The 13,098-nt window shown below is 26.0% G+C and overlaps 2 protein-coding genes across 2 annotated transcripts; both read left to right on the top strand.

The window, feature by feature from the left end:
* Nucleotides 1-662: 662 nt before the first annotated feature.
* LOC112603076 (WD repeat-containing protein 20) lies at nucleotides 663-4,436 on the top strand. Its single transcript, XM_025351491.1, has 5 exons — nucleotides 663-1,402; nucleotides 1,724-1,906; nucleotides 2,673-3,070; nucleotides 3,589-4,102; nucleotides 4,177-4,436. The coding sequence occupies exons 1-5, from the start codon at nucleotides 1,115-1,117 to the stop codon at nucleotides 4,264-4,266; spliced, it is 1,473 nt and encodes a 490-aa protein (XP_025207276.1). The 5' UTR covers nucleotides 663-1,114; the 3' UTR covers nucleotides 4,267-4,436.
* A 2,895-nt stretch (nucleotides 4,437-7,331) lies between these two features.
* LOC112603074 lies at nucleotides 7,332-10,147 on the top strand. Its single transcript, XM_025351490.1, has 4 exons — nucleotides 7,332-7,561; nucleotides 9,202-9,274; nucleotides 9,794-9,900; nucleotides 9,973-10,147. The coding sequence occupies exons 1-4, from the start codon at nucleotides 7,538-7,540 to the stop codon at nucleotides 10,081-10,083; spliced, it is 315 nt and encodes a 104-aa protein (XP_025207275.1). The 5' UTR covers nucleotides 7,332-7,537; the 3' UTR covers nucleotides 10,084-10,147.
* Nucleotides 10,148-13,098: the final 2,951 nt, after the last annotated feature.

The raw sequence follows: 13,098 nt of genomic DNA, 5'->3' as shown, positions 1-13,098 counted from the left end.
ACATGAATAATTCATGTAAGCAAAAATTCATAAATTATTATGAAATAGAAAATAGATTATGACTTCCGAGTTTTGAGAGTTGCCACTTGACAATGAACAATATTGAATGTAAACACATCGTCATCTTTTATATCCGTTTGGTTATACACGTCCAAGAGGTACATAATTATATAAATAATACAATGACACATGATATCCTGACGTCTGTGCTGGTGCAGCCATTCTAGTGTTCTCTGATCGTAGTTCTTTAACCATAGATCGTAGAATTTTTATACTGTTGTCTGCGATAGTGTCGATAATATCAAATAGAAAACCCGACATATTCTTATACTTTAAATGAGCATGCACATCGATAATTCTAAACAATTTTCGTGGACCATCCCTCTCTACACCTTCCGACCGAACAAAGAGTAGGTATATTATCTTCGGGTCGTGTTCTATGCACATTGCACAGCAATTGACGGCGTCATTGTCCGTGAAAAATAATATTTATTTTTTAATTCTCTTATCAATTGACCCAGTGACGGTCGGCGTAGCTCCTATCAGTCTATCTATAATTATTCTGATGTCGGAGAGCTGCAGCTGATAACGCGACCGTCGTCGTCGCCGCCAACGCCGACGATGAGTTTTTCATCCGTAAGTACATTGTACCATGATAAAAAACATCACTTTATCATGGAGATGATGATTTCTGGGGCTGTTTCGTGTATCTTTTATCATCTTTCACGTTTCTCGTAAAATTTTCACCGGTGATGAATAACAACAACGATAACGTTACGATTGTTGTTCCTTCGCCGCCGATCGCAGTGACACGACGCCGACAGTATCGTCGTGAAAGTCGCCTGGTGTCCGAGACGATGTCGTGCCCAGTTCGACGGTCGTAGTTGACGGTCTGCCAGGGACGACGTGACAAGTCTAGAGACGACCGTGCGATATTGCGATAGTTGTTAGATAAGTAGGTGCCATCCGTCCGTGATCGAGAGATCGCCCAGCCGGGATGTGTCGCGCGTTTTCGTCTTCGATGTTCGCGTCTTGTCGCGGCCGATCGTGATCGACAGCGTATTCTGTGTGTTTCACAGCTGACCGGCCGAGATGTGACAGACGCCCGACCGTTATGAACGCGGCGGCCGACGGTTACGGTTCGTCGTGCATCATGTCAATGAACTTGGACGGCTGTGGCAAGGAGCAGCTCAAGACGCAGTTCGTCACCCGGGAGGGTGTTTATAAGCTGCTGACTTTGGCCACGTACTCTCGTCCGAATCGCATCGGCTACAACGTGCAGACCAACACGTCCGTACGCGTGTCGTTTGTTGGTTACTCGTCGTCGGATACCAACGGCGACCGCATGTGCTTTAATATTGGACGAGAGCTGTACGTTTTTTACTACAAAGGAACGAAAAAGGTGAGTAATTATTGTAGATTTGTCTTTCATGCATGTAAGTGTAGGTAGCTTTATGTCGAGGGTTCAGAAGTTTCATGGCTATCGGGTCCTCTTTAATTATGATTCAAATTTTTTTTTTTTTACTCATCTAATTTCATTGACTATTGTTGGCAAAAGTTCAGCATTCAGATACTCTTTAATTTAAAATATATTTCAAGTCACATTAATTAAATCAGTGTAAAATCAAATGGGTACAACTATCTGTATAATTGTTGGTACTACAACATGACATGAATAAATTAATAAAATTAAAAACTTTAATATCATTTGTATTATTTATAGGGGGCAGATTTAACTAAACCCATAGATAAAAAATTATATAAAGGAATAAGTCCTACATGTCATGACTTTAATTCAACTGCAATAACTGAAGACTCACTACCATTGATTGTTGGGTTTTCAACAGGATTGCTACAGCTAATTGATCCTGTTCGAAAAGATGTTAGTGTACTATTTAATGAAGAGGTAAGCAACATATTTAAGAAACTATTTTAAAATATTAATTTTTTTAATTATTGGTAATTAAGTATATGACAAGTAGAGTTTAAGTTGGGTATTTTGTATATTACTACTGTATAATGTGTTTAGTGTGTCATCAGTTAATACACTTACCAGGTTGTATGAAAAATTGATTAATTTGATAGTTAAATAAAATTTAATGGACAAATTATGGGCCACTAAATCATATTTAAGAGAACACTAGCTCACTATTAATTCATTAAATGTTTGGTGATTGTTCATTAACTTCAGCAATACAATTTTAAGTCCCAGCTTAATTCCCTTTGTTTCTTGTATATCATGTATTGTACAACTTAAAGTGAAACCAAATAATGTTGTCTATAGGTCGTTAAATCCATGTGTATGTTGTCTTCTTATGCATAACATAACAAATTTTATATTTAAATAAATCCATTTTACTCAATTATTTTAATATTGGAGTGAATTGGCTTATACTAAAATTAAAGATTATTATATTTACTAGTGCATCTCAAATGATTTTTTTTTTATTATTAAATCTTTTGAGATTTCCTTGGTTATATTTGTATCTTTAAGTTTAATGATGATAAGTAACTACTATAAACATAATTTACTTTAATATTAAAAATAATAGCGAAACAGATTCTTCTGAATGTTAAATTATTTGTATTATGTGTTAGTAAGATAGAAACTACTTAATATGTGAATGTAAAATATTTTTAAGTAATTTTTATTGTATTAATTTTTTTTCTAGAAAATCATCGATAAAACGAAAGTTACATGTGTTAAATGGGTACCAAATTCAAAACATTTATTTCTTGCATCACATGCTAGTGGTCAGTTATATTTGTATAACGAAACATTTACGTGTGGTACAACAACGCCAAATTATCAACAAGTAAAATCTGGTGAAGGTTATACAGTTCATACGTGTAAAACAAAAAGCACGCGAAATCCAATGTATCGATGGTTAATTGGTGGCGACTACAACAGCATTAATGAATTTGCATTTTCTCCATGTAGTCTTTACTTAGCAGTTGTTTCCCAGGATGGATTTCTCAGAGTATTCCATTATGATAAAATGGAACTGATTGGAATGGCTCGAAGCTATTTTGGTGGATTTCTTTGCGTTTGTTGGTCTCCTGATAGTCGGTAAATAACATATAACATATTAGATATTATAAATTAAAATATTATGTCAGTAAAATTTTAACGATTCTAAAAATAAAAGCATAAAAATAAAAAAATTGTAAATTAATGTTAACCAGGATTATCGGATAAATTAAATTACATTTATTTGATAAAACTAACTGATAAATTTTGTTATCAGTTTTGTAAAATTACCAAGTCAAAATTACACCTTTAAAATTCAGTTCAAATAACTTTATATAATTTACAAAGTTAGTAACATTATTTGATGTTTTAGCAACATCCAATTTTATTTACAGATAGTTGTTACAAGATATTTATACTATCCACCCATAATATTTTTAGAAATTCCGCTCGAAATTCTAACAAAATATTTTTGGTCTATACTGCAGTAATAGTATCTAACCCAGCAAAGATAGAGTAATTTAAATTATTTTTAAAAATAAAACACCATTTAATTTTTATTTTATTTTCTGTATATAGAAATAAGGATAATAATATTGAACAATTAAAATTTTCAGATATATAGTGGTCGGAGGAGAAGATGATTTAGTTACAGTTTATAGTATTTCTGAAAACAGAGTCATAGCCCGTGGTCAAGGACACCATAGTTGGGTTAGTGTGGTGGCATTTGATCCATACACAAGTTCACCGCCTTCTATTGAACCATGTTTACCTGGATACTACAGACTAGGTTCAGTAGGGCATGACACTCAAATGTGTTTATGGGACATCACTGACGATATATTACATCATGTTACATTAGTATCACCGCTTCCTGTGACATCTAAACAAAACGGTGCTATAAATAATGTGAAACATAATGCTAATAATGTACAAAAACAAACTCAAGACCCCATGCGATTGATTGGTACTACTGCTTGTCCACGTTTTGATCAATGTCCACGACTTGAACCATTAATATGTAAAAAAATTGCTCATGATCGATTGACAGCTCTAATTTTTCGTGAAGATTGCTTTGTAGCTGCTTGTCAAAATGGATATGTGTACACTTGGGCTCGTCCTGGAACAATTGTAAGTGTTGAATGAGTACAAATTGTTTAGTCATTAAAATAAATATTTTTATAAAAAGTTAATTTATTTTTCAGACAAGTCTCAATGCACATTTGGTTTCTGATCCAAGCTCTGTCATGTCATCATTAGATCTACCTTCATTGAATACTACATCTGCAGTGTAATGAATAATTTAGTACAAGTAATACAATATTCGTTTATTAAATTGATGATATTATGTTCTGTGTTAAACGACTACAAAAGTTAGGAATTAACAAGCAAAAGGTGATAAAAAAAAAAATAAAAGAAAGTTATAGTTCAAATGAATAACTTATTATTATCAAACTTTAGAATAGTAATTACATAAAAAAAAAAAACAAATTGAATTAAAACAAAAACAAATAGGCTGTGATCATTTATTAATATTGTCAGCTAATCTAATAAAATATCTTATTATATCTTAAATAAGAATTTTAATGTGTGAAAGAAATATTTTATCAAGATCAAAGGTATATTGTATTTTGTATGTTTTTCATTGATCAGATCTGTTTAATATTTGTATCAAGTCTATTGTTGTCTTGTGTTCAAATATATTGTGTTCAGTTTTATTTTCTCTTTTCAAATCATAAGTGTGTAATATTTTTCATACTCAAAAATTTTGATTATAGCCACTGTGAAATAAATAAAATAATTACTTTGATGACATAGTGCAAGTAATGAGTTGTTAAATAGTATTAAAGACTATATTATCCAAGAGCCTATGTGAGTAAAAAAAAAAAAAAACACAATAATAACTTAATTTACAAACAAATTTTACAAAATTTTTACATTTTTTTTATTACTTACAAACACAACTAAATGAAATAATAGATCATCAGAAATGGATATAATTTTATTTAATTAAAATAAATGTATTGTTCCCATTGTACATAAATATTATTTGTACTAGACAATTTAGACTGATTCCAAATAAAACATGCTAAAATGTATATATATTTATAAGTATCTTTATTAGTATTATAGTATAAAATCATTTTGATTGACTGGTAGATTTATTATACGTAAAAGTATCTGTACAAAATATTTTATTAAACAAGTTTTAATTTTGTAATAGTTTGATTATTTATACCATTATTAAATCTAATTTGAATTTATTTTCTTATCGTCTTATTGACTGAATTATATTTGTTTTTCATATTATATTTTCATTACTATTACTTTTAATATGACATCAGCAATTGTTGTATGAAAGAACAAACAATAAAATACAGTAAATTGAAATCAGTAAACATACTACATCAATGGGTTAAACAATTTAAAACTACCACTTATTACTGGGATTTTTTTTTTATATTGGGAACTATTTCTACTACACTATTTTTTAACGTACTTAAATAGAAGATTTTGTCACATTCCACAATCTGTTACATTTTTTTAAAATAATTTTTATGTATGCTTAGCTAGTCAAAATTTCACTATGAATGGTTATAACTTTTCTTTCTTTTTTTTATTTATATATATATTTATTATTGCAAGGGTAATTTTTGTCTTGATTTCAATTGGTAGTATTGTCTTTTAATATTTTTTTGTTTTTTTTTTTAAAGAATATAATATAATATTATACTTATCATTTTTGTATACTTTTAATTTAACTTTAGTTCAATAATTATTTAAAAATTATGTAATTGTTTTTATTTGTTGGATAATTTTATGGCCAATAAATATTTTATATTATATTATTAAATTATTCACTCATTGCGTTCAGTAAAAAAAAAAAAACATTTAATTGTTACAAACATATTGTAAGTTACTTTTATGTGTACGAGAAACATTTATTTTCTACCTACTTATGTTAGTGATTTTAAATCAAAATTCTTTACATTTTTTATAATAAAATGTAGAATCTATTAAGTAGTATCTTGTTACTAATGAATTGTATTGCATTTGTTTATTATTAAATATAAATATAATGTAATTAAACCATATTAATTAATTCATATTTAATTATTTTAATTCTAAAAAATATAATAACATTATAAATTTTAGTTTCATTAAAAATAAATTATTATTTTTTTTAAATATATATAATTGTATATAAAACAAGACTTCTGTAATTTTTAAATGGATTATTAAAAAGCAATTGGAATATTATTAATTTATCAATTAATATTCTTTTTTTTTAATGTAATATTACGATGTAGATGATAATATGTTATTATATTATGAATTATGGTTTAAAGTTATTATGTGTCTTTTTATATTATTAAAAATATTTAAAATGAAAAGTATACTATACAGAAATATTATGTTTATTATTTGTTTAGTATTTATATACTGTGTACATCAAATGTATACATATATTATACTGACATAATGTAACTCGGTTACATTTTTTAGTGACATAAAATTTGACTACATTACCTTGAGTCTATACTATTTTTTTCCTTAAGTCTTGTTGAATTTGAAGTGATTTTAAAATATGTATAAATTGTTTGATTTTTATACTTTGAAGAATTGAAACAAAATTAAAAATTAAAACTTAGAACTCTATTAGTTGGTCTGCATTTGCAAAAATACAAACTAAAAAGAACTACAGTCTGAACATTTGTTTTTTGTTTCGACGGTTGACAGTCTTTTAATGTTGTGTAAACACTAAACGCCACAGGTATATTACTCTATGATGTATGCTAACCAAATAAAAAACAGATAATACTGAATACAAATATTGTATTATAATGTGTATATTATATTACTCATATTATAGTTACTACACAAATAACAAGATCAATGAGTTGAAACAATATTGTATATTTGGTGTCTAGAAGTTTGGATTAATTTTCAATTTTAAGTACCAAGATAATATAAATACTTATCGTTTGATGTATTTAATTAATTAATTAATTTTTTTTTTTTTTTTTTAACAAACAGAGCCAATTATAATTCCTAAGCTGCAATTTTCTTTGAAATGATTATAGTTTCGAATACGTGTTTGAGCAGTCCATGTACAAGTCCGACCATCAAGTTTAAAATTGTATCTGTTTTTGAGTAGTAAATGCTTTCGAATTTCAAAAACAGCACGTCTGACGTCATACGGTAATTTTTGAAATGGTTTTCGACTAGTTAAAATTGCCGCCCCGTAGGTAGTACCATTGATAATAAATATTTATAATCAATGGTGGTACTAATGTCTTTGGGACCGATGGACTGCCTACCGAACGTTTTGCGTAGCGTGTACATTCTTATCAAATTCACTTATCAATAGAGTCTCGTCATCAGACGAAAGCATGAGACAACGATATTCGTTCGCGATCAAATTATCAAAATCATTATTTGTTTTTACGCTGTCAAATTATTAACTGTCGTTTACCTTTTCGGAAGAATGTTTATTGTTTGATAGTGTCAACAAGACAACGTCACATACTTAGTTTCGGCTGGATTATACGATCTGTCTTAAATATGGTACTACTCGACAAGACCAAAGTAAGTGCTTTACAAAATATTTATTTTAGTGCTTCGATTAAACGTGCTTAAAGATCTAAAGCTAAACACAATAAATTTTCCACTTTCCGCTACAAAGCCAAAAATTAACAAAAATTTGAAAATAATCTCCCTAATACTAAGCGACCTACTACACCTTTTTGTGTGTCTAAACATTAAGTAGTCGACTGTTTATTAGGATTGAAAAAACTTTATTGACTACTGACGTTACTTATCTGAAATTCCATCTGTCTGGTGTCATTTTCATAAATTATTCATAAGTTTATTCATTTTAACTTTTAGGTAGTTTTAGGTAGTTTTATAGGTAGTCTTATTATTAAGACAATGTTAACTTGAAATTGATTGGTACCTCTATATTTCACACACTTGTCATATAAAAATCATTCTTCGTATTTTTTATTTTATATTTAAAACTGTTTGAATTAAATAAGTATGATTTGTCACAAAGTTTATCAAAAATGTGTTAATCTAGCGTCCTGAATAGGTTTCTTAGTTTGTTTCAAAATCGTTTTTTTATTTAAATTGTAACCAATTTAAGTTGTTAATAAAATAATACAACTAGATTCTTTAATATTTAAGTCCTAGAAAAAAATGTATGTATGTTGGTCGTCATTTTTGACATTATTATATGTAGTATATTATGATAGGCTATAGACAGATATACAATATTAATTATTTTACATTTATATTTTTTTATTTTAAAATTAGCTGTTCTAATGTATATACACCTAATATAAATCAAATAATAATAATAAAAAATTCTATAGAAAATGATGACCCTTTTTGTTTCGTTCCCTTAGGCAGTTGTAGACTGGTATTTTTTAAATGAAAAGTTGGCAATTCTACTTATAGATATTAAGTGGATATTATACAAAATAAATTTATAATTTTTTTATTTGTTTTCTTACAATTTGAATTTTAAATGATAAAATAAACCATAATTATCACTTAACCAATAATAATAACCATAGATTTATTATTTCTTAAATTCTACTATGCTTGTATAGTTGTATATTTAAAATTTTAATTTATTTGTCCAAGGTTCTTCCTACATAAATATTGTTTATTATAATTAGTTTTATTAATGTCAATTGTGTACTAATTCTTAATTTTTCTTCACTACAATCTTATTTAATATTTTAATAATTATTAGATTGCTTATTATTTTAGATTCTGAGTGTGAGCTAATGGGTTTTATGATTTTTACAACATATTAATATATATTATGAGTATTAAGTAAAATATTAAATGATGCATATAGGTAGGTATTAATAGAAAAATAATTATTTAGACATAGAACAGAAATTAATATTAATGAATCATAAAAATATATTATAATTAAATTAGATTTAACAACTTTGCTAAAATAATATTAAATAAATTAAAACTATCAAGCATTTCAAAAGTATATGTAACTACTTATAACTGAAAATAAATAAATAAAAGAATTTAAATTAAAGAAATAAGTTTAAAATAATTATGGTTTATTCATAGGTACCTACACTTTGTACATTTAAATTAAAATTAAAAAAAATATTGTTCTATTTTGGCAGTGAAATATGATACTAATAAGTTTGGTTGTTAGTTGGTATCATTAATGTAATTTTTTCTTTGTTTAACAGTTTTTAGAAGAACTAAACATTTTGTTTAATACATCTCAGTCATCTGGATCAGTAAGAATAACGATGAAATTATGTAAGCTACTCATTATTTGATAGTACAGTGAAATCTTTGTTTATAGATAATCAAATTTAAAACTGAAATAGAGTTTAAAGATTTATATAGAGTAGTGTACTTTATAGAGCAGTGGTTTTCAACTAGTTAAAACAATAAGTTTTTTCTATGATAATATTAAATAGTAAAAATATAATACTACTTATTTCTTTAGGAAATATAAATTTATTAATTTGAACATATGATAAAATAGAATTTCACTAGTTGATTTGATGTAAAAAATTAAATATTGACCCTCCTTCCAAAAATAATAATAATAATAATAATAATTGAAGAAAAAATTGTTAAGTTAAAAGCACATTGTGCTATGTTTTAAAAAAAGGTTGAAACTCACTGCTATAGAGTATAATATGTTTAAATATTTTTGTGGAATTTACTGCTAATAAATGTTTGACGGAGAGTTGTTGTCTATAAATTGAGGTTTTGCTATGTTTAGATTTATGTATAGAATCTAAAAATTTGACATGTTTACATATTTAGTGCTATTGAATAAAGAACCAAAGGATCAAAAAGTTAAAATTGAAGTTCCTAAGGAAAAAGTGTGTTTGATCAGAGCTACATTCAAAAACAAAAAATTAAGTACTAGAGTAAGTGTTCATTTTGTTGTAAAATTGGAAATCAGTTATTAAATAAAAGTGTAATATCATTTTTATACATAGATAACTGCCGATGAAGTGAGTTCATTCCAAGAAGAGTATTGTACTTTGTTGAAAAATTCACTAAGTAGTTTGAAAAAGACTAAAAAGTTAAAGAAAAAAGTCATGTCTTAAAGTGTGCAATATTGTTTGTAATATTTCAACTATTTTTTCAAACATAATGTATTTATGACTTGTACACAGTTAATGTTTTTTTTATTAAAATAAGATTTTACAATATGTTTTTTTTTTATTTTAATCAAAAATTTACAAATATGAGTACCTATGTGATAATTAATAATTATTTGCAAAACTTGATAAGAAAAAAAGTATCATGCCTAAGTAAGCTTAAATTAGTAAGTACAATCTTATAAGTTATAATCTAAATCATAAAAATACAGTAAAGTAAACAATATATTTATATTGAAGATAGGAAGTAACAGATAAAACTAATGGACAAATAAAACAAATTAGTAATGTGATGTCGAGTTACCATGACTAAACATTTTCTGCAATGGAAAATGTTCTAGACAACAAAAATGCCTAATTGGTGTTTAATTGTTTATTCAAAATTATTGTCATGTGATTTTTAATAGAACAGATCACCTTGACTTGTATGTAAACTCAAAATATATCAAGTAGTGGCTAAGTTGGAATTATTTTTTGGTATGACAAATTATAAAAATTAATTTTTACCTATTGTGCCTAAATGAACTATAGAAAGGAGGCAAAAATTAAGATAAGTAAACATGTTTGAAATAACAATATTATTATATATACGCCAAAAACATTTTAATTGAAATACATTGTTGAAAAAATGTTTTGTTTTGAATTTAATAAAATATTATATATATTTTTAAGGTAAGATAATTTCAATGATATTTTTTTGATTGAAATTAATTTTTTTAGTTGATGTTTTATTAGATGATAATTAATTTTTTGAATTATAATAATGTTATTGTTGATTTTAAATTAAAATAAATTATCAAAAAAAAAAAAAAAAAATATATTTATATGTAGGTATATAAAAGTATAAATCAAAAAAAATTTTTTTAACAATATTAATAGCTAACTATGATATAATATTTTCTGTTCAAAATGAGACCAGTCTCGGGCAACCGAGCTGCAAACTCACTATACATGGTAGGTCTATAGATAGTTGTTTCAGTGGTGATGATAAATAGGTGTTGCCTAGCAAAGAAAATTAGTTTTATCTCGAAAAGAGTATAATTGGTGTCAAAAGTTAACTAACTATAATTAAATACTAAATAGCATAACATTGATACATATTATATTCAATAACATGGATTTGTGATAAAATTATAAAAAAAATTTTATTTGTAATTTTGTACTTAAATTGTACATTCTGTAAGAGTACTATGTAATTTTTTATCATGACGAAGAACCAAAGTCACTTTAGCACACTGTTTTCCAGGAGTATTTCTTCAATATTTGGGACCCATAGCCAAATGGGAAAATTTATATTTTAATCACTTATGTGACATGACTTGAATTTCAATCTAATTAATTTCTAATAATTGAAGTTTGGTTTATTCAACAAATAATCCACAACATTCTAATAAGTACCTATTATATTCTTATGCTTCCATACGCTTAAGTTACATGTGAACAATAATATTTTCTTAACTTAAAATGTAAAAAAAATAACAAACTTTGATAGCCTAGATATAATTTTTTTTTTCATAATTTATTATAATAATTATAAAATAATTTTATTCTAATGTTTTAAAGGCAGTTGATTTTTTTTTAAAGTTTGTATGAGATCAAAAAACAAGTTTTACACTCTTACATACTTAAATATTTAATCAAAACTTAAGTCCTAGAAATAATTTTAACTACCTATGTGTATTATAATACCTACCTAAATAATATAATAATTTACAATAAAACTTTTGTAGTAGGTACATTTTCAGATTCTTATACTAACAATAAAATTTGCAGTCAATTTTATTAGTTAAAAATTCAAATAATTCAAAAATGTTAACAATTTTATAGTTTCAAAAAATTTGGTCGACCAATATTTATAAAAAAAAAAAAAACTTTTTGTACAATTTATAAGATATATTTATAGGTATATTAAATCATTAAAGGCTATATTTTATTAAATTTTATCATAATATATGTAGGTAGGGACCAGAAATTATTTTTTGTACAATTTAAGTTATTCAAATATATTTAATAGCGAACATTTTATAGCCTATCAGTAAATAGGTACTTATCTTTAAGTAATGGAATACCTTTATTATTTTTTACATTACATTTTTAAATTAATTAAATATTAATAAATATTAATCGGTAAATCATACAAAATTATCACTTGAATTAAATTATTATATTTCTGTGAAGAAATTATTTTTGTTTTATTTAATATTTTCTGTATAAAATTATAAAATTAGTAGGTAAAAGTATGAAATGAACCACGAGTGAAATATTGTATTTTTTAAGAATACTTACTTATTTTTTTAATAAAATTTAATGATTAAGTATTAAGTTACTTCTCAGTTATTTGAATGAAAACGGACGTATTTGGGTACTATAGTTGACTTTTTATGTTTCATAAAAATCTACCATACACACCGTGGTATAACATAGTCATTATTGCTATAAATATTTATACGACTTTACTCGTTAATTTTATCAAGAATTATTAACAGTGGATACGGTCGATAGTAGGTAAACGTGTCAAACAACCGAAATTAGATTTTATTGAGCGTCTATCGGTATGGACACAGCCACAGCGCACATTTTAAGGTCAATGTTTTTTTGAACTTTATCACATACGAGTGTACCTCTACTTATGACATATCACGCCTATGTATAATAATACTTAACAATATGTTCATTAGGTAGATATACGCAAATAAAATATTGGGTATGGGTAATATATTATATTGGTACATCGACAGCTAATTATAAAATATTTATATTTTTATTTTTATTTGTTTTTACAGGTAGGTATCTAATCGTTCAGTGTTTAAACCAGTATTTATGAACAAGTTTAGGTTGGTTTTTGTATACTTTCCTACTTATGTAATACGCTAATGACCGTGTGTTTGTCAATGTTTCCAGTTTATTATTTTCTTTATTAGATACCTTCATGAATAAATACATTAAAAACGCTTAAGAAGT

Source organism: Melanaphis sacchari, unplaced genomic scaffold, assembly GCF_002803265.2.
Source record: "Melanaphis sacchari strain LSU unplaced genomic scaffold, SCAv2.0 Contig95_pilon_pilon, whole genome shotgun sequence".
NCBI lineage: Eukaryota > Metazoa > Arthropoda > Insecta > Hemiptera > Aphididae > Melanaphis > Melanaphis sacchari.
This window is presented reverse-complemented; position numbering and strand designations above follow the sequence as displayed.